The 21,752-nt window shown below is 35.6% G+C and overlaps 4 protein-coding genes across 4 annotated transcripts in view; 2 read left to right on the top strand and 2 right to left on the bottom strand.

Annotated features, from left to right (window-relative positions):
• LOC119838056 (choline/ethanolamine kinase-like) overlaps positions 1–5,060 on the top strand; it is a 20,828-nt gene extending 15,768 nt beyond the window's left edge. Inside the window, exons 8-10 of the mRNA XM_038363862.1 lie at positions 640–720; positions 1,092–1,268; positions 1,577–5,060. Of these exons, the coding sequence (XP_038219790.1) occupies positions 640–720; positions 1,092–1,268; positions 1,577–1,687 (369 nt within the window). The 3' untranslated portion in view covers positions 1,688–5,060. The remainder of the gene's footprint in view (positions 1–639; positions 721–1,091; positions 1,269–1,576) is intronic.
• Positions 5,061–5,699: 639 nt separating this feature from the next.
• On the bottom strand, positions 5,700–9,802 carry LOC119838231 (zinc finger protein 761-like). The gene is made up of 3 exons (XM_038364083.1): positions 9,702–9,802; positions 8,531–8,688; positions 5,700–8,187 (listed from the first exon to the last, which is right to left on the bottom strand). Exons 2-3 carry the CDS (start codon positions 8,683–8,685, stop codon positions 6,738–6,740), a joined length of 1,605 nt encoding a protein of 534 aa, XP_038220011.1. The 5' UTR covers positions 8,686–8,688; positions 9,702–9,802; the 3' UTR covers positions 5,700–6,737.
• Positions 9,803–10,704: 902 nt separating this feature from the next.
• LOC119838224 (acidic fibroblast growth factor intracellular-binding protein-like) lies at positions 10,705–15,622 on the top strand. The gene is made up of 11 exons (XM_038364076.1): positions 10,705–10,872; positions 11,080–11,176; positions 11,554–11,655; positions 12,099–12,180; positions 12,509–12,654; positions 12,904–13,003; positions 13,452–13,579; positions 13,921–13,989; positions 14,416–14,502; positions 14,690–14,788; positions 15,127–15,622. Exons 1-11 carry the CDS (start codon positions 10,788–10,790, stop codon positions 15,203–15,205), a joined length of 1,074 nt encoding a protein of 357 aa, XP_038220004.1. The 5' UTR covers positions 10,705–10,787; the 3' UTR covers positions 15,206–15,622.
• Positions 15,623–19,289: 3,667 nt separating this feature from the next.
• Positions 19,290–21,752, bottom strand: part of LOC119838055 — a 46,191-nt gene continuing 43,728 nt past the window's right edge. Inside the window, exons 28-31 of the mRNA XM_038363861.1 lie at positions 21,205–21,379; positions 20,689–20,806; positions 20,069–20,316; positions 19,290–19,780 (exon numbers count right to left, since the gene is read on the bottom strand). Coding sequence (XP_038219789.1) covers positions 20,073–20,316; positions 20,689–20,806; positions 21,205–21,379 — 537 coding nt within the window. The 3' untranslated portion in view covers positions 19,290–19,780; positions 20,069–20,072. The remainder of the gene's footprint in view (positions 19,781–20,068; positions 20,317–20,688; positions 20,807–21,204; positions 21,380–21,752) is intronic.

Below are 21,752 nucleotides of genomic sequence, written 5' to 3'. Positions count from 1 at the left end.
CCGCCGCGAGCCGTTCTCTCATACATTCCCTTTTTTTTTTTTAATGTTAGTAACACCTTATTACAATTAATTTAAAGCTCAAAATCTATTACACTTAGCATAAGCAGTTACACGATGCACGATGTGCTCACTAATGTAGGGGAATTCAAAAACTATCAATAATTAATTAATCGTTATTGTTATCCTTGAATAAAGCTACCCGATATTGTACAAAAAAACTTGCTTTCAAAGTTAGTGTTTTTCGAATCTTATTTTAAATGTAGAATAAAAATTGATTTAAATTAAAAAGTATCCATAATCTTTTTTTAATATCCATGAAATGAATTGAAATTGAAATAAAACTATGAAGTGAAACGAAATTACTTTATTTGTCCAGTAAATTAATTTTTATTAGTACATAAAAACAGTGCTTACGCTACAGAGGCTTTTCTTTAAATTGACATGATATTCTTACAAGATAAAATTGAAATGGGTACAGTAAATACCCCACACTATACAAACTTACACTACACTATACTTCATTGTACTTCATCACACTACACTCCACTGCACTGCACTAGAGTGCACGACACTACACTAAAGTATACACACACTAGAGCACACTTAACGCGGTAGTACTGAACGCCTCTGGTTGTGCAGGAGTGGTGCTACGACTACACGAACCCGGAACATCCGTTCTACTACGAGAACTACGAGAACGCGCCCACGCTCGAGCAGAAGGTGAATTTATACTCTATTTAATAGATTTCGTACTAACGTAATTTTAACATTTTTTCCAAAGTAGATGGTAATTTTAAATGGAAATTTTGTTTTATAATGCTACATTGAAACTTAATACAATAAAACGACGACTTCTGAAACACGTTGCTTTCTTAGTGAGAGTGTGACACACACGGGGGCCCTTTCAAGTCTTTATAAAAGCAATGCGTGTTCTTTTTTCTGTAATTTAATGCGAAAGCGGGCAACTGAGCTGGCGGTTCGCCTGATGGTAAGCTATCACCACCGCCCGTGGACAGAGCAGAGTACGGTACACGATGTAGTGTGAGGTGTCGGCTGAGTAGTGTTTTGACGCGTTGCCATGGCGACCGCAGGAGATCTTCATCAAGGAGTACCTGAAGCACGCGGGCGAGCCGGACGCGGCGGAGAGCATCGACGAGATCAACCGGCTGCTGGACGAGATCGACGCGTTCGCGCTCGCCAGCCACCTGTTCTGGAGCCTGTGGTCCATCGTGAACGCCAGCAAGAGCCAGATACCCTTCGGCTACTGGGTGAGCGAGATAAAGATTCGGTGTTTTGGGTTGTTTTGATGTTGATGCATCAAAACAATTATTTATTATATAAGACTTGTTATAGAACCACTTTAGAAATCGTCACAACACAGTTTTAACATTTACCACCGGTTCGGTAAGCTTTCTACAGAGGAAAGCCGGCAACAAACTCTGTAGTTGATGTTTCCAATTGTGTCCATTTTTCATTTTAGTAGTTCCTGAGCGTTGCGTTCAACCGAACAAAATTTTTCTTTTTTTTTTTTAATAATATTAGTGAATAGTTAATGGATGAATATGAACGTTACCAGGAGTACGGCCTGTCCCGGCTGGAGACGTACCTGCGGCTGAAGCAGGAGCTGATCAAGAAGGAGAAGTACGGGTTCCCGCAGAAGAGGAAGATCTGCGAGGTCGACATTTGAGGCGCCGCCCGCGACTGAGCGCGCACTGCACTGCACTGCAGTGTGTTGTGCACTGCACTCTACGGTGTACTGTATCGTACGCTGTGGTGTACTGCACTGCCCGGTACGCCAGCTTAGCGTACTGCACTGTGTCATCGAGTACTGTAATGGACTGTTAAACGTACTGCAGCGTACGGGCCGCCACTGTGCTGTATCATACGCCACTGTGCGGTGGCGCCGCGCCGTCGACATCTTATAAATATTTTCGCCTCAACTGTGTACAGAAATCTGCGATATCTGTCTGTTCCTCGGTATACCTAAAATATTACCAAAAATATCGTTATTTAGATATGATAAAAACTGTTTTTGGTTTAAGTATTAATTATTAAACTATTGCAATGTGTTTTATTTCAAAAATGTTTGTGCAATTGTGAATGCTGTGGATACAGCTATTGGCATTTAAAAATAATGAAATAATAATTTTTCGAAGTATTTTCTGATGCCAAGTCAAGCAATAACGTGTAGTGAACTGTGAGCTTTATGTGTTGCTCTCGAGAATCGAATATTGTATGTACTTATACAACAGCAGTTCTTATTAATATTATTGTAAAAAAAATTATTTATTAGGTATGATTTCTACAAAAATATGAGGAAAATTATTTTTATTATATAAGGCCGTTTATAACAAAGCTTAATAAACGGTTAATAAGTGAGTTGTATTCATTTTGTAAATAAATTATGGACTATTAAAAAAATCTACATTATTTGTTAAATTGTAATACGTAAATGATTAGTCACACATCTGTATATATACAAAATAAAATAAAAAAAAAACACAAAAATATTAACTTCCTCGTACTGTTTGTTCAAATAGATTTGTAGTAAGTCAATCGCCTTACAGCTATCTCTGTCTAACTCGATACGATGGACAAGGACGGCACATCGCAGCGTCGTAATTTTGTACATTCGTCTCTCTCTAACGTAGCGAAGTAGACAGAGACGGCTAGATATCTCTCCAACGGGAAGAGAAATGAATATATTGTATATAGTAAAAATATGTAAGTCGTTATGTGATATAACACATGTACATATAATTAATTATTCGACTGCAGTGTGACGTCGACTGCGACTCGACTCCGCCATCTTTGTTTTTCGTGTAACTTTAAATTGAATCGACATTTTAAATGATCATTGACACATGTGACCAATATGGAAGACTCTTTATTTTCAAATATAATTATATTAGGCTCGCGTATGTAGTAATATCGAATAAATAATGTAAAAAAGTGACAATCGAGTCAAGTGAGAGAACTCGCGCTAAAAACTCGCTAATTCAGTATTCGCACAAACATTCCTTGTGATCGCCTATTCGCCGTCTCGCTCTCGCCTGCGTAACGGCGCCACGGTCAGAGCGGGATGGAGCTATTTTGGTATTCGGCTTTTTGAATCATTCGATATGCGGGAGAGAAATGAGTGCCTTTGGGTGGAATTAATGTTAGACGACGTAAAATAGTTAGATGGAACTAAATACGGGGATAGACAAATTTTTCGTATCACTTTTTTACGACTAGCTGTTGCCCGCAGCTTCGCACGCGTGGACAAAATAAATGATCGTAGTACTGACTTTTGTCCCTTATTTTACCTCCTTGGGGGGAGAATTTATCAAAATCCTTTCTTAGCGTAGGCACCCACGTTACAACATCTATCTGCATCCCAAATTTCAGCCCGATCCGTCCAGTGGTTTGGGCTGTGCGGTGATAGTTCACTGTGTCAGTCAGTCGCCTTTGAGTTTTATATATTTAGATTTCCCGTAGTACAATATGTATGACGACGCATCGCCCTGTTGGGAGGATAATTTTTAAATTATTCAAGTGATTTAAAAGCGATTTGTTCAAATTTTGAATTTCGATGTAATCAAAAGAACCTGTAAAACTACCACGTGGGTGAATTTGTGACAAATCTGTATATTTGTAATATATATGACTTCCAGTGTCCCGACTATGCACTCAACTATGCTCAATACAATACTAGATGGCGCTGCTCGCTCTTCACTATGGAAAACCCTAAGGAATAATAATTATTTCAAACCTCGAATAGCGTTCGCAAATTTTATTTGTTGTGTAATCTCGATGATTTATTGTAAATGAAATGTTTGCCAAAAATCGAGTGAAAATAGGTATTTACTATATAGTAATTGTAGGTTTTGCTTTTTTTTATTAGTTTGTACATTTTTTTTAATTTACTCTAAAGATAGCATTCTACTCCAGTAAATAGAGATATGAAAGGTACAACATATAACATTTTTGGGGATTAGCCATTATTTAAATTAGCTTCAATTATTATTATTATAATCGATTGTAAGATTCCAATAATTACAAACCTAGATTAGCGCCAAAATTTTAGTTTTCGGCCGCTTGCACTCGTCTCGCTTGCACACAACATAACAAGATAACGTGCTATCTCGCTCGTACCCGTCATGTCGTGTGAACAATTTGAAATTATTGACGCCCACATCACAATAGAATAAGAGACGATAAATCTAAACATACAATACCCTATTCATTGAAAACTATTTATTGAATCGTGAAAGTTTTTATTGACAAATTTTTTGACAATGAAACCTTTATTTTTATAAAAATTTGCGTCCGCATTTAGTCATTAGTACTTATTTAGATGCAGCTATTTATTTTAAAATGGTGTTGGTTTTCCAAAGAGGGTTGTCAATTTATAGATTTTTCGTGATTATTATATGTTTTTTGTTTACATTTAAAATGTATGAGATATATGATATTTTATATTAAATTGTATTAATATTTATTGTGTATTTATAATGATTTTTTTGTTCACTAGTGTCAACCCTAAGGTAGTTTTATCATTAATGAAAAAATTCCTATATATTTTTAAGCTTAGTCACAATACTCTATCATGGATTTTCGTGGAAATTGTGTTTCAAAAGTTGTAGATTGTTTATTGAATAAAAAATGTAAACTGTTTGAGCCAAATAATAGTTATTTAAAAATTACAAAATATTGATAACATTAAATGGCGGATAGACTTCATGTACATAACTGTAACAATTTAATCATGTTTTTTTTAAATATATGAATCCGATATTTTGTACTTTGATTATTTATATTTAATTTCAACCAAAAACCTACATTTTTATTGAGTTGGGTGTAATTGTCTATGTCTCTTGATTTTGATATTTGCTGGATATATATTTTCTTTAAAGCGTTCTATAATTTACTTAAAAAAAACCTTTTTTTATTTTATGAGTCAGTTATAAATATCGTGGCGGGAAGTGATCGCTGTACAGACTACAGAGTACTTACGTTTGTGATAATTATGTGAGATGCGACTTTTGTATAAGTTATGGAATTTAATAAATTGTTTCAAATTAAAGATGTTTTATTTATATTGTCTATTCGAATAATATATTATACTTTACATATTTAAAAATAAAAGTTTACCGTCATGTATTAATGCTACCCAGTCACTGAAACTGTATAAATTAATAAACTTAATTATTTTGTATGAGGTCAACAAATATAATATTTGAGCTGTCAAGTTGTTAGTCAACCTCGATACTGTTTTTCCAACTGCTGCTATGGGTTCAGCACAATATCATAATGTTTTTCAAGATAAAATAAGGTAATCTGATACTTTTCTAGCGATAACAGCCTATCAATGATTCACAGAATGGTCTCGGTGAAACTATACGAATTGCCTAAAAACCAGTCAAATCACGTATGAAACGGCGTCGGGGCGATCTAATGATTTGTTACCTATATCTTGGGTAACTTCGCTTTGGGTGCTTTTGTTAAAAATAATAGCACCTGTAAGTATTCCTGAGTTTATACGGGAATAAACGAACTAAAGACCTAATACATGTATTTTTTTAATTATTCAAAGGAAGGAAGGCAGATAAGAAAAATATTGATTCCAACAAATAACACTTGACAGTCAATGGGTGTACAGTAAAAATAACCCGATTTATTAAGTAAAAGTTTATTATTTACACAAAACAATATTATGTACTATATTATTTACATTATTTAAAAATGTAACATGGCAACAAATAACATGTTTAAGGGGGCTACAAGAGCTTAAGTGACGCACGCACACATGGAATCAACCAATCAGCGGCCTCGGCTGACTGTCGGTACACAGAGCCGCACGCACACATCTTCTTGGGAGTCTTGGACACTTTTTATTATCGTAACAAATGAAGCATTATATTTCCAAATACTATAGAATTTGCATATATTCTAAAGTATACAATTATCTGTTTTATTAATGCATTGGTTCTCAATATGCTTCAAGGCATAATAGAACACTGTTTTAGCTCGCACAGGCCCCTTTAACAAAAATGATAACTAATAATTTGACATTGTATGACAAATTTAAATAGAAAGACAACAATAGACCAAGAGTAATATTTAAAAAAAACATTTCTAGACTTTACATTTCCAATTTTTAAGGATAAAAAATAAATTTATATTAATATAGAGATGAAGAAAGAGTATGAAATGCTAATTTGGCGTTTCATACTCTTCCTTTACCGTTTCTTTACCGTCTATTTACCGAAACATATGTACATTGTATCACTCACTGTCAGCTTATTCTAAAATTATGTAGGTTTCTCTTTCCTCTTCCTACTTTCAATTTTGCATACCTAACATTGTTACTTGATCAAAAAGCAAAACAACAAACTTCAATTGATTTAATATAAGAATTAATTGCAATAAAAAATAAATTTTTAAATTAAAATATCAATTTTGAGGGTTAATTTGACTAAGTGTTAAAAAGGAGTAAGAGCTGCAGTGGAATATGCAATATTTTCACATCTCATCACAATCAATCAACATTCATTAGCATAATTCGATTGATTATGATAATTATCAGTGGATTTATTTCAATTAGAGAGCAGTATCTCTTCATGCCACCACACTTATCCTGTAAGTTAGATTAAGTTTGAAACTTTACAATATATCTTCTAGCATTTTGTATCCACATCATAATAACTAACGCAGTTATAATATTCACAATTCTAACTACACCTCACTCGCTATCACTGCAAGTGCTCACTCATTTTAATTGTATCCAGTAACATTGGCAGAGGAACTTTTAACGATTCAATTTTATCATCACTAACGATCGTCACATCCGTTTTAATTTCACTGTGGTACCTCTTCACGTGTATGTCGAGCAGCGAGCGCCGTACCGACATGTACTTGCAGTACGAACATTTGAACGGCTTGTTCCCCGTGTGTATCGCCTCGTGGCACAGCAAGCTCTCCTTCCTGGCCGCTTTGTAATCGCAGTAGCTGCATTTGAGACCCTTCCCCATGTGCATGACCGAGTAGTGCTTCTGCAGGTCGTACTTCTGCTTGCACGAGTACGTGCACATGGAGCACTTGAACGTGTAGTGGCACTTCTGGTGCATCGCGTGCTGGCACTTGAAGTAGGTCGCAAAATCGCAGGCGGCGCACGTCAGCACTCGGTCCGACTTGCTCCTCTTGTTGTGGAGCGCGATTTGGTCCTTCGTTTTGGTGGAGAAGTCGCAGTTGCAACACTTGTAGGGGCGGTTCTGGCTGCCGGTGTGGTGCCGCTGGAAGTGGCGCTGGACCGCCGCCTTGAACTTGGACGTATAGTTGCACATTAGACACATGAACGGCCGCTCCTTGTCGTCCGACTCGAGCACTTGGATGCTGTTCCAGTCGAGGCAGTTGGGGTCTATTAGATATTGGTCCTTCGAGCTTTCGTGCTCTTCTTGGTAGGGGATTTCGTGGTCGATTTCGGTGTGCGGCGGGGCTTTGGGCGTCTCCTGCTCGGTCTGCAGCGACTTGTTCCTGTAGATCTCACCGAAGTGCCGCTGCCTGTGCTTCTTCGACTCGCACATGTACATAGTCTCGAAGTCGCAGTAGTCGCACTTGATCACGCTCTTCTGCAAGCTGCGCTGCTTGTGCGTGTTCAGCCGCCACCTGATTTTCGTTGAGAAATCGCAGAGGTCGCATTTGTTTGCGCCCTCCGATATCTCGTTGTGTATCTTCGCCAGGTGTCTGCTTATGTGTCCCTCGAACTTGGTCACGAATGGGCACTTATCGCACTTAAAGTAAACCCCTTCGTTGTGGATTTTGCCGTGCTTGATGAAGTTGTGTCGGTAGGCCGTCTGATAGTCGCACTTCGGGCACTTGTGCTGCTTCTCCAGCTTGTGTTTACGCTTATGCGCGTTCAAGTTCCATCGGTAGAAAGTCACATATTCACAGTTTTCGAAGTCGCATTTGTACTTGGCTATGGCGCGTTTCTCTTCGGCGGTCAGCTGGTGCCGCATTTTGCGATGTCGGTTAAGCGCTGTGGGGTACTTGGTCGTGTAGCCGCAGAGGTCGCAGCTCAGCGGGTTTGCGTCTCTGTGACTGATTATATGGAATTTCAAGCAGTTTTTATATTGCGTCGTGTAGTCACATTCCTCGCATGATAATAATTGCCTTTTACTCTTTTTTGTACGCTTCTTAACCTTACTGAAAACAAAATTTTGAATTACATATTAATTTTATTTTGAGTTATATATTAAGATCAAAAGTGTGCTTAGTATAATTATAGTAAGACAAGGCATGAATAGTTTAAATCTTATAGCACTAGGAATTGATAACAAAGAGAGCAAGTGTTACTAAACAAAAGATTTTAAATATTCTTCAGCTAAAATTTGATTGAAGCCTTACCATTCACACACTCTTAGGAGGCTTAGCTTAATGATAATTCAATTTCTTGCAGAAGAGTAAACAAAATCCATTAAATACTATGAATAGTGCAACTTTGCTTTATACTATATAGTGATTAATTCATAAGCAGTTGCGGACTCACACTAGAGGCTCCTCAGTGGACTCGCTACTGGAGTTCTGCGATCCCTCCACCTCCCCCACCTCCACCTTCACCCACACACTGGCAAACATGTTGGTGACCTCATTCTCATCAGGCTCACTTGTTATCAGGTTACTTCTGTCGTCCGAGTCCGACATTTTCTGGAATAGCAAATGAAATTTATTGAGAATAGACCAATGCTAAAAGACATGAATGTAATATTGTTGACGTTATAAACATACAATATGATATACATTGGTCATAACGTTTTCTAGTACTTTATTTGAGTATTATTTATATTATAAACACATTATAAATAGCAATTGACTTTTATAATGTAATTTACAAATAAATGGAAAATTTAAATTTTTTTACAATAGCACATAGAGAAACATAGAATTCAAAGCTAAAATGCAATATGACATTTTGTTCTTAATATGAACAAAATTGTTTTAGCTTTTAGCACCTGCAACACAATAGAATTTCATTTAGTGCGTAGGACAGATATTATTGGTAATTAACAAAATTTAAAATGTTGTAAATATGCAATAAAGTTATTAATATAGTACACCAGGCAACCTCATTGTTTATCAGTGATCTCTATGCGGGTGGCTTAGAGAACTTAAGAAATAGAGCATACATAACATACATAAATGAACAGTTAGATGGGACATAATACATGAAATTAAATTTGAAGGAAAAACTAAGTTAGAGAAGTGTTTGTGTAGAAGAGTCCTGTGATATTAAGACTATGGTATTATTTAATATGCATTATTGTTGGTAGAAAACTCTGAAAAGCATGTTTATATATTGAAAAAGTTATGAAAGAAATCACCAATAGGTTGTTACCCATAACTGCAGATATAACTTTGTTTTATAGCAAAATACAAGAGTGATAAAAACAGTTTAGTAATCTAGATAAGCAAGAATTGTTGTTGTATATTTTAACGTGTATTTGTTCTATATAATCCCGTGGACAGCAAGGATAGTGAAGACAAATTTCGGTTTGTAAATACCCATTTCTTTGTAAAGTATTTACTAAAAGGCTTGCTTTGTTATTTCAATTAATTTCTAGGCCTGTAGCGTAGTAAAGGACAATTTTAACTGCATTGTTATATCTAATGAGCTTGCTAAATCCAAATTTTGAATACCACAATAATCTTTATGTAGTTACCTGTTTATAGGCGGCGTAAACTAAATAATTTTATCGTAAATATGTACCTATCAACTGAAACGTTTCAAGGTACTTTTTGGTTTCCTAATTCGTTGGCAGACAGTGGAGATATAACCACGTATATTATATAGCTTCATCTATAGGTTATTTACAAAACAAAAATATAAAAGTAGGTAATGTAGATACCTACTCAAATTCCGAGGAATTTATTGAAAAAAATCAATCATGGCTATGTTGCGTTCAATACGATGAACTCCTGTTAAGGCCACAAATGTTTATTTTTATGTCTGATTATTTGTGACTATGTTAAAAAAAAAGTCAATACGAAGCAACATAAATGTTTTTTGTGATATTGAGAATAAATTTAATCTAGTTTTGTTTTTTGTGATATTGAGAATAAATTTAATTTTAACACATTTTTATTTTTAACTGAATGAGACAATTTATCTGAAATTGGAACACACCTTTGCAAATGTCAAAAAAATTTGGTAGGTAAATAGAAAGAAAAACATTGCTTTCTTGTAGTTTTTTGCTCATAATCAACACAATAGTACAATCTAAAATACATATAAAAAGTATGATAAATGGTTTCTGTAACGAAATAACATCGTTGTATTCTTTATCAATATCTATCAGTTTTGTTGTTTCAAATATTCACAGCGACTATACCTGTACTGATGGAATTTTACTGCATAATATGCTTTATAATGGTTTATCTTTTACTGGTAATTAACTGCGAATAAAAATTCGTAGCAAGTCACCAGGATTTGCTTATTATTTACTTAAAATTCTACATTTATAATATATTATTTCGAATTAAATACACAAATCATACATACATGAGCACTCTAAATATACAAATTATAAATGTATGGTGCCTACCTACGTACTAATATAAACAAAGACGGCTCTATTTAATGAATTTTCCTTGTGTATTTTTAATCTATCTTTATTAATAGCTCTGTGTCGGGTTTCCAATAAATAATTTGTCAAATGTCACTGAAGAGAAACAGCTGATGTTTCATGTCAATTTATCGTAATTTGTATAGCTCATTTGTAAATAAATAAAAGGAATAAAATTAAAAAATGTATACCGAGGTGGACGTTTTTGTGTCCAATTACACACTTATTGACCCAGAAATATATCAATTATGGATAGAGGGATGTTCTTGTAAGTTTATTGTTTGTATCGTTACATTCCTAAATAAATTTCGTAATGATATACGTTTAATATATTTATCATTTACTTCTTAATGTATAAACACTAGCATGATTTTTTCGTATAAGTAGCTGATGGATTTTCGTTAGTATATATATATACCATTAGAATGCTTCTAATGGTTAGCAACATATCATAATATAAGTACGAAATTGTCAGCGAGTGAGGCAGTATCGACTCTACACCAGCGCGCTGCAGCCAAGCAGACCGGCGCCACGGTGGAGCTGATAGCTAGCGACGTGCTGGACCATTATAGGTGTGCATTGTTACTAAGTCATTTTTATTATGATATGGTTTATTTTAATAACCATCGCTAAGAGAGGGGGTTTGTAAGTTTTACGTTTTTGTCTGTGTGTGTGTGTATGTCAGTCTGTAACTTTCAATAGTTTCTGTACTATGGTTCATAGCTATTTTGATAAATAATAGAATAGCAGCATAGCAGTGCTTACACACAAATGTTCGCACATTATTACAACTACTATACAGATACACAAATAAATGGCCTTGTGCACACAGTCATAGGTTTTGATAGTGAAATTACGCAATTTAGCTTCAAGCTTATTTCCGAATTGCTATGCTATAGCCATTCTTATACAATGAATTATATTACATTTAAATGTTGATGATTTGCAGGACATTTGCTTTGCTGGAGCGTCTGCTCACGGTACCTTCCAAGCTTTCAGAGCAGATGATCTTCCAGATAGACGAGCCCACCAAACAGATGCTTATTGAGAAGTAAGCTATAATAGTACTTCACTTTACATACAGGTTAAAGATACTTAAACAGATGTGACAATTGCTTAATTATGTTAATTACTAGCTTTTGCCCACAGCTTTATTTTCATTAAATTTTTAGTCGTTTAATAGATGTTTTTATACACATAAACCTCTTGAATCACTATCTATTAAAGTTCCCATCAAAATCCGTTGTGTAGTTTTAAAGATCTAAGCATACGTACAATAGGAACAGATCTGGGAAACAGCTGGGTTACAGCTAGTATAGAATATTTATTTCATCTGTTCGCGAGTTTGTCATTGAGCCCCTCCTTAACAGCCTTTGAAGAATTTTTATTTGCCTTCAGGTGGACTTTAAAATGATTAAGGCAGGCAAGAGCTAATTTATATACAATATGTTTATTTTACATTTATATATTAAATATAATGATATGATTTTGCAGGTACTATGAGTTGGATGATGCAGTAATACGAGAATTACTTGGAAGGAAGCTTTCTTCGCGACATCGAAAAGATTTGGACGAGGTGAGCTGGCTTCAGTACTCATTTACATTTACCTTCAGTGTTATTTAATGCCTTCGATAATATTTTCATTATTTAGCTACATTGAAATAATAGTTTTCCCAAAAAAAAAAAAACAGAACTATATTCTTATTCTTAGAAATTTTAAATGGGACCATACCGGAAGCATCAGTTTCCAAATATTAAACGATTCAAAAAAATCTGTTCACAGCTATACTGAATACTGATATAAGGAATTTATGAGGTCACATAAACCAATTGGTAACTTCACCCTTTTTTTGGAATCGGTTATTAAGTAAAGATGGCAAAAGCAAGCGTTGTGCTGTTGCAGGTGTCGGACCGGTCGGGCGCGCCGCTGCGCTGCTGCCGGCGGCAGTTCGACAACGTGCGGCGCGTGTTCAAGGCGGTCGAGGAGATGCCCGGCAGCGTGGTCGCCAACGTGCGCGCCACCTTCCTCATCTCCGAGCCGCTCGCCAGGTGCACACACGCACACACGCGCGCGCACACACACACACACACACACACACGCACACGCACGCGCACACGCACACGCACACACACATACGCACGCACGCACACAAATACGCACGCGCGCGCGCTCACATACACACACACACACACACACACACACACACACATTCTCTTGACCTCATCAAATACGGATTTCAAGAGCGATCTAACGTGCAATTATACTTAATAAAAGTATAAAATAAGATGTATTTTCAGGAAGTACGGCGCCGTGGTGTTCCTGGCGTGTATGCGCTTCGAGACGACAAAGCGGAAACTGCAGTATTTGTCCTTCAACGACTTCTTCCACTGTGCACAGGTTGGCTTTAAAGTTCTCCGCTTGTCGCTATTTCTGTTCTTTAACATCGAAAATATCTCTAACTAGCTGCTGCCTGTAGATCCGCTCGCGTTGTTAAAATAAATTATCACTTTCATCCCCTATTTTCTCCTTTTGAGGGTAGAATTTAACAAATTCTGATGAATGAATTATGAATTTTAGATTTCACTCATAGTATAGGTTTTTTTTTAAATTTTTAATATTTTATTTCATTACATATCTACGAGTTAAATATCTACAATTAACTGTAATCGAAACAACACTGCATGTCTATATGTATGTTTCCTGTTTTTAAACAGGTATTGCTGTCTCTCTTGTAAGGTTCTGGAAATTGTCCTAAATAAATAAATATGTATAATAGTAAGATAAAGATTTATATGGTGTTTTTTTATTGATTTTATTGAAATATATGTAAAAACCTTGCGAACAGGCGATAATGGGGAACTGGACGTACAGCTGCACGGGGCCGGAGTACTACGACACGGAGATGGACCGCGAGTTCCTGCTCGAGCTGCGCGACCTGCGCATCCTGCTCGACAAGGAGAAGGAGCACAAGCAGTACGTCATACGCGACTGACTGACTGATGACTGTTGACTGACTGACTGACGACTGAGTGACTGGCTGACTTACTGTTTCATTGACAGCGTCATATGTCGTAGGACTATCTGTCTATGTCTGTCTATTTATAAGTACAGTTGTTTTCTTCATACTTTCTTTTCATAAGTTTTAAAATATAACCTTAGCTATTCCCAGATGGTAAAAAATGGTACCAAAAGTCACCAAAATATTATCTTGATAAAAAAATAATAAATATTATCTTTATTATTTTCATAAACCAGCTACTATATTCTATTATTAATTATTCTTCATGGATATTAATACATTTTTAAATTTTCAGTTTGATCTGCATGCGGTTGAAACCGAAGCTTCTGGAGAAATCATATCAGGAACTCGAACTTAATTTTAGGTAAATCCATGTTATCTTTAAAACATTAACCAGATCATTTCTGTAAATTAAACATTCTTTATATAGAGTAATTGCTACGTAATATATATGATTTATACACCCCAAAGTAATGGTTAATTTTATTTCTGTTTGCCCCTTTGTATTTGTGTTCATCAAGTAAAAACCATCAGTGCCTTTTTGAAATAATTCAATGGCTTTAACTTGTTAGCCACATTTTATTTCAAAAATATATTTATTATGTATGAATGTATACTTGTACCCTTTTAAAGTAAAAAATGAATACGAATATATCATTAAATGAGGTATCATCCGATGGGATCTTAATAGGTCAAAATTTCAAAATTACGTAATCGGTGAAACTGCGAGGCGCAGCTGGTCTGTTTTATAAAAACCGATAATATATAAAAAAATGTTTGCATCGATCAGATTGTACACGCGTGCGCTGGTGGGTGTGGCGGTGAACCTGCACCGCGCCAGAGAACTGCGATCGTTGTTTGTGGATCTGCTCGAGAGGTGAGCCCGTCAGTAAAGCAAGACATTAATACAATAAACAAATATTTTATTTCCAAAAAATACACAGAACATTTACAAATCAAGACCGTACAAAGTAAAAATATAAAATTAAAGAAATATTTGTTAAATTTCAATTAAAATACAATCGCCAATACAACATTTTAATATCAGTCCTATGTCTATCCAGATGTATAGAGCCGCTGCGTCTCGGCAGCTGGCCCAAGACCGACCTCGCGCAGTTCCTGTGCGCCTACGAGCAGTGCGCCTTGCAGATGGATGTACTGAGGTATACAGACATTTCCGTGTAGTCTTCATGACTTAACTGATTCTTGAACATTTATGGATTATAAAAGATATAACAACGTGGACGGTTATATATTAAAATAAAATAGGGAAAACCGAAAAATGCAGATTCAAATCTCGCATTATCTAATCTAATCTAATCACGATTAGATCTTTCAATTATTATGTAAACATTTCAACAAAACATCGCCTGTTTCACAAATATTGGATTCGTTCTATTTTATTACAGTCTACCAGTTAAAATTACAAATATGTGTAAAATGTACAAACAAATTTGTTAAATATCCTTAATATGCATTGTACCCATGTTTGTGTTACCAGAGAGGCGGACCTGAAGTCGGTGTGGGAGCGCTACATGCGCGTGGTGAGTCAGTGCTTGCTGACCATGTACCACACGTAGTGCTCGCCCGACGGGCTCCACTGACCGGACAGGCGGTGACCTGAGACGGACTTGCGAACTTGTGTCGAATGGATGATTTGTTGTTACGTTAGGTTTGATCATCCAATCAATATCATTAGAAGTAGTGTTGTTATTATCTATATTAACATCATTAATATCCCTATCATCGGTAGCTTCTTCATCACCTGCAAATGAATGACTATAAATATACTGTGTAAATGTGACAAGTAGGTAGGTAAGTACTTATACTCTAAACTTTTAAGATTCTGATCAAATGAAATTGAGCAATGTTTATAAGATAATTTTTCCGTGGGCAATATTGCCACGTATTGTATTGTCTAAGGTTTAATTGTTCGTCGTTTTGTGGATTGTAATAACAATTATTTATTGTGTTCCTATTAAAAGTATATTGTGATTGTTTATTATGTCGTTTTATTTTCTTCGTTTTCATTCAGCTGTACGAAATCTTTAAATGTATTAATTTTTATCCGACTTCCAACCAACCAACCAATTCATTGTCGTAAATCTTGGCGACCTACGATGTCACCGCAAGATTGCAAGCACTTAAGCACCTTTTGAGCAAGAGAGAGGGAGAAAAAATAGTGACAACTTTAATTAAGGCCAGTTCAATAAAACAACGATATAAGGACAAATACCTTTTATTTAAATTTCATTGTGCATATTTCGGTAAATATAAAAAAAATATCGCAAAACAAAACGTAACCGAGCGTGCATTCTTGTAACGTAAGACAAACTCAGCGCATCGCCTCAACATGCTCATTTAAAAAAGGGCCTAAGTATATAACAACAACTTTATACATAATTTTTATTTGTCAAAAATAATTTTCTCGACTTTTTTAATCTGTCACCGATATAACTATGAGACGGAAGCTGTTCGTAGACTAGAATGTGTTCGGAACCGCGAGGTTCCAAGCGATGTAACCAGCTCACCCTCCCGCCAAACGCAGCGCTGACAGCTGTCAACTAGCTGACGGCTGTCATATTCGCGTCCGACGGTCACAGAAACCGCCCAAAAATTACCAATAAACCTTACCGCTAGATACTTTTTAATTATTACATACATTTTCTATTCTAAGCAGCGGAGACTAGAGTTGAATGGCGTCTACATAACGTATATATATATAATAATAATAATATAGTTTATACATATGTATAGAACTCGAAGATATTAGACTATTGGAAATTAAATTAAACGTATGAAACATCGTTGTTCAATGCTGCCGCAATAAAATAAATATTCTAATATCATCGAGATTCCCGTGCAACACTAATAATAATTAAGAAAACAGATTATTAATTAAATATTAAAAATTTTACATCTTGGAGTCTCAGTCCAACCTCGCTCGCATACAGTCGTAAGTATACTCGAAGTGACACCGAGCAACTTCTACTTGTGCCCTCAAAAACGCTTGCAATTACACTCTCATTGCAAGTGTTCCCTCCCATTAAATAATTAGCAAAGCCCCACATACACTAGGTCACTAAAATTTATTTTCGCGATAAATATATTTAAATGTGAACACTGACGACATTAGTAGCCTAGTGTATACGCAGCTTTTACGTCATTGCCTGCATGAATGAATAGAGAGCTAATCGAAAAATGATTTATAAATGCAGGCAATGACATGACATTACAATCCAATTCAATCATGTCAAACAATGTCAACACAAGTGACATTTAACATTTCAGTCATTCCTAGCGACCTTTTTTTAAAAAATGCGTTAAATCTAAGATAACCCATATTAATAAACCGTTCTATTGTAGTAAATATTCATTTCCATTACCAGTAAAGTGTACGGGATTGTTGCTTTAACGTTATTAAAAAGTTATAATTCATTTTGGTACAATGTCATGATCACATCTTCTATATAATTGTATTTTCTATATTAAATGAACAGTTTTTTTTCTAGATTATATATTCTAACTGTTAAAGATGTATTAATATGGGTCTTTCGTATATCTTTAAAAAATTAAATATAGATAAAGAAGTATTCATTCAAAACATTCAAACGGACACTTATTTTAATCTCAAAAAACGCACCAAACGCAATATTTCACGAGTCATTACAACAATACGGAAATGCTTTTTTTATTAATTTTTTCTTTATCTCGTACGTGACTTTAAAATACTAATCCGAAGGAAAACATTGATATGAAGATATTTTAAATCATCTACTTGTATGATGATTTAGGTTAAAAATTCGATGGAAGTTAAGAAAAATATCAGCGTTAGGTAAAGCGAAAAGCTTGGAAAACAGTCTAAGGCAATCTATCGCACCACTTTGGTATCAGCAATGTATACAAATTCTATGACGTATTACAATTATTTTACAATCAATAAAATTTTCGACGTAATTAATATATTTGTTGTCTCCTTTTTATATTTGTATGTTCCTTTCGCTTAATTCCAGCCTTAGAATAATAAATTATAAATATATTAAAACCAAACTAAAATAGTGAGCGTTTAAGTCTTCAATATAATAAATATAAATAATAAAAAAACTAATTTTTTGATGGCGTAAGTAAGCGTAAAATAAGTTTTATCTACCGCGAGCAATTGAAATACGACCACAAAAGATAATTTTTATTCATTTTAAAAATTTAAATCTGAAGTAATTTAAATCAAACGCCGCAAATGTGTAAAATAATGTAATAATAAAGATATATTTTGTTTTCATAATTGTCCTATACTATAAATAAGTATGATTTCAGAAGGTAAGCTTAACATACTCGGATCGATGTATCAGCGAGCTCTTGTGATGCAGAGGAATTGTTTATTCTACTTATAATGTAGCGTAGTAATTGTAAAGTTAAATTAAGGTGCGCAGACGTAACGCTGTATTTTTGTTCTTTTTTCTTATGTAGTATAGTATGTGTAACATTGTAAGTTAGCGTATTAAAAATAGTTTATTGGGATCATAATTTATATTTTTAGCACATGGAATTGAACGAGCGCTGCACAGTCTGCGCAAAATAGTAATCCGCTCAAAAACTCGCTAATGCATATCTCGAGAAATCGTAATATTTTTTACATTTTATAAATTTTTATTTATTATTAAACGAAGCTCAAAAACCGATCAACAGTTCTTACCTAACGATTGCGAAGGCGAATGTCCTATCTAAGAGATCTAGGTTTTAAAATTACACGACAACATGTCATAGGGTCTGAGATAATGTAAAATATAGTCAAGTGACATGGGTAGGTACATGGATGACACACAACGGGTAAACCATCCAATTAACTATATTGAATTTAACGACACTCATAAATGCTATGTTCACTAAGACGACAAAATCTGTAGAATAAACGAATCAAATTTGCACAAAATTTTGCGTCTCACCGCGCAGTTTGACTTATCGTGTAACCTCAGAAATATTACACCAGAAATATAATAGTTATTTCATAAAAACAATATTAGAAACATGTATTGATTGCATCTTAAAAGTTGAGAATTTTAACCAACTGTAAAATCAAATCGAGGTAATAGCTTACGTATTGAAACTTTTCATTATTTTTATATGTCACTTTTGAAGATCCTTGTAACTCTTAAGAATGTTGTAGCCTTAAGAGCAAGGTTCTAGGACTTTATTATAAGACATTGAAACGCTATAAGAAAGACAATTGTAATCTTATGTTATGCCCAAAGAAAAAACTTTTTTTATTAAAATAACAATTATTTCAAGTAACTATAAATTCTTAATTTATGAAGCTGCATCCGTTCATACGTTACTCAAAAAAATTAAAATTGCGTAAACTCTAGACATTATTAATAGAAAATTAATTATTTCAAAAATTTTATAATTCCCGAAACAAAAGCCTCTCAATAGCAATTCAATTATTATTAAAATTAAAAATTTTACCAATTATATTACTGAGTATCATGCCAAATGACGTCACGATGAATGAGTTTTTGGTTCATTAAAAATGGAACCTTCGACCGTAATTTGAATAAAATAAGTTTAGGAATCGAACATAGGAATTCCTAGTTCTATGTTCTTCAAAATTTAAGATTAATTAAAAACATTATACCGCATCAAATATAATTTCAAATTACATTTTACATTATTTGTGCACCATCGTCACCCAGCATTAACTAAAGAACATAGACTTATGTATTCACAACCAAATTGTTTTTCTTCAATCATTAACGAATGCAGAGTGATCACAGCTCATTGCATCACGTAAAATAGCTCGTTATACGTAAACGCTACGTAACGTTACCTTTAAAACATCGTTTAAGATATAGCTTTTCAAATTTAAAGTAATATTAGAAAAAAATCATATGTCATATAAAAAAATCGCATAGTCAAACAAGACGGCACCCATGACATTTATATCAACATAACACGCATTGACATGACATTTTTGACATGACACCCAATGTCAAGTTTTGTGAAAAGAATCGTGACGTCATTTGTACATAGAATATATAAATAGCTACGTTCACGAAAGTATCGCTCTGATATATTCGGGTGAGTGACAATATGTGGTTACATATGACACGTTGAGGTACGTATGTCGTCTCGCTGCCGTCACACCTGCTCGTCAGATCCTGCTGACACATATTGTAAAGTTAATTAATCGTACCACTTAAAAAGATTGATTATCTAATTTATATTATAGCAATAATAACAAAAATTAAAACAGTGCGAGGCCATAGGAGAACTAATATTCATATTAAGAAAAACTGAATCTTCTAAAAGAAGTTCCCATGAATAAGTTCGATAATATATATCCGCAATATCTAAATTCTAAAATCAACAAAACAAATTGCACAAATCATTTAATTCGACGAGTGCTCGGATGCAACAAAAGCAGACTGCCTGAGTCAGCTACTCACTGAGCTAGGGCGCGATAGACAGCGGGCGGAAGCGCCTCGCGCGCGCCGCGTTGTGCGCCGGCGGGGCTGCCCCCGGGGCGGGCGGCACCGGCCCCGCCCCGCTCGCCCCGCTCGCCCCATTCCCGTTCCCGCTGGCGCCAGCGGGGCCGGGGGCGAGCGGGGGCGGCGGCGGGGGAGGTGGAGAGGGCGAGGAGGAGGAGCCCGAGCGCGAAGGGGCCGGCTCGCGCGGCGCGCTGTTCGCGCGGCTGCTGGCGTGAGGGTCACTTTGTTACTCTCTTGCGTTTCATATCATGCGTGTACAGTTTATACATCTTAATATATATAAATTAAGTGTCATGTTGTTTGCCGGCGATGGACTCCCTAAACTACTCATATAATTTTAATCAAATCTGCACACCATGTGCAGTTTAATAAACTTACAGGATACTACTTTATATTGTTTAAATTAGATATAAACAAATGTCATAGTTTATCTAAATATTGACATTATGAGCTCCAAAAACAACATAACGTTTTAATCATTGTATAATTATTTACACTAATGACTAGATTGACATTATTTGCAATAATTGAATGTTAAAAATACATTGTATTTTCGCCGAGTGTTAACCAATACTTACTTGTTGACGGCCTGCGCGGCGGCGGAGTGCCTGTGCCGCGGCCGCGCGAAGCGCAGGTTCAGTTCCCGCGCCGGGTCCGCCGCGTACTTGTCCGCGTTCTGGCGCCGACGACGCAGCGCTGGAAATAGTATTGTGTCATGAGAAAACTACTTCCTTATTTTGTATGAAGTCGGTTGTGTTATGTTGAATGTGTAGGAATGCGTGTTTTGGAATTAATCTTTAAAGGTTGTGTTATTTAATTGCAAGCTTGGTCAATATCAGTGCAAACAGACTACCGCTATGTAGGACCAATGGTGTGACAGCTTAACTGCATGTATAACTTTCAGTTTCCAGTTTAATGCCAAAAATAATTTCAATAACTAAATCAGATTTTTGAAGTGATAAACTTCATGGCGGATGATTTCAAATTTAACTGGTAACCCTTCCCTCTTTTTCCCATATTACTACTACGTATTACAGTAACATAGACGGTAGGTAAAGGTAGTTGTAAGCTCCCACTCTCCCTCCCCCCCTCACCGGGCGTCAAGTCGTCCACTCTATGGGTCGCATCGTTGGCGTGCGGCGCGCCGGCCCACGAGGCGCACTTGGCGAGCCGGTTCTCCCCCGCGCCCCCGCCCCCGCCCCCGCCGGCCCCGGGCACGCCCCCGCCGCCCCGCGCCACCGGGATGCGGGACCCGCTGCCCGACGAGCGCTGTGGGGAGACAAATATTGCATACTAGCTGTTCGCCAGTGGTACATATATAATGTCACTCAGTCAAGATGTCTGACACACTATATGTTAAATAATTATGTGACATATATTAAGACGTTTCAAATAAATCCAATATTAACCAAAAACTGGGAATACAAAGATTCTTTTACCTAGTAACAATAAATTTTACCTAAACATTTTTATGAGAGGATAAAAAACGAAATTAAAAATACATATATAGGATATAAAACAAATATTTGTTGATGTAATAACACAATAAAATAGCTTGAGTATATTTCACGTTACTTGACATGAAATTTATAAATACTCGACTTGAAAATAATTCATGACATTTTTTATGTGACCATGACAT

This window comes from Zerene cesonia, unplaced genomic scaffold (assembly GCF_012273895.1).
Source record: "Zerene cesonia ecotype Mississippi unplaced genomic scaffold, Zerene_cesonia_1.1 Zces_u001, whole genome shotgun sequence".
Taxonomy (NCBI): domain Eukaryota; kingdom Metazoa; phylum Arthropoda; class Insecta; order Lepidoptera; family Pieridae; genus Zerene; species Zerene cesonia.
Note: the sequence above shows the minus strand (reverse complement) of the source record. Positions and strands in the feature narration are given on the sequence as shown.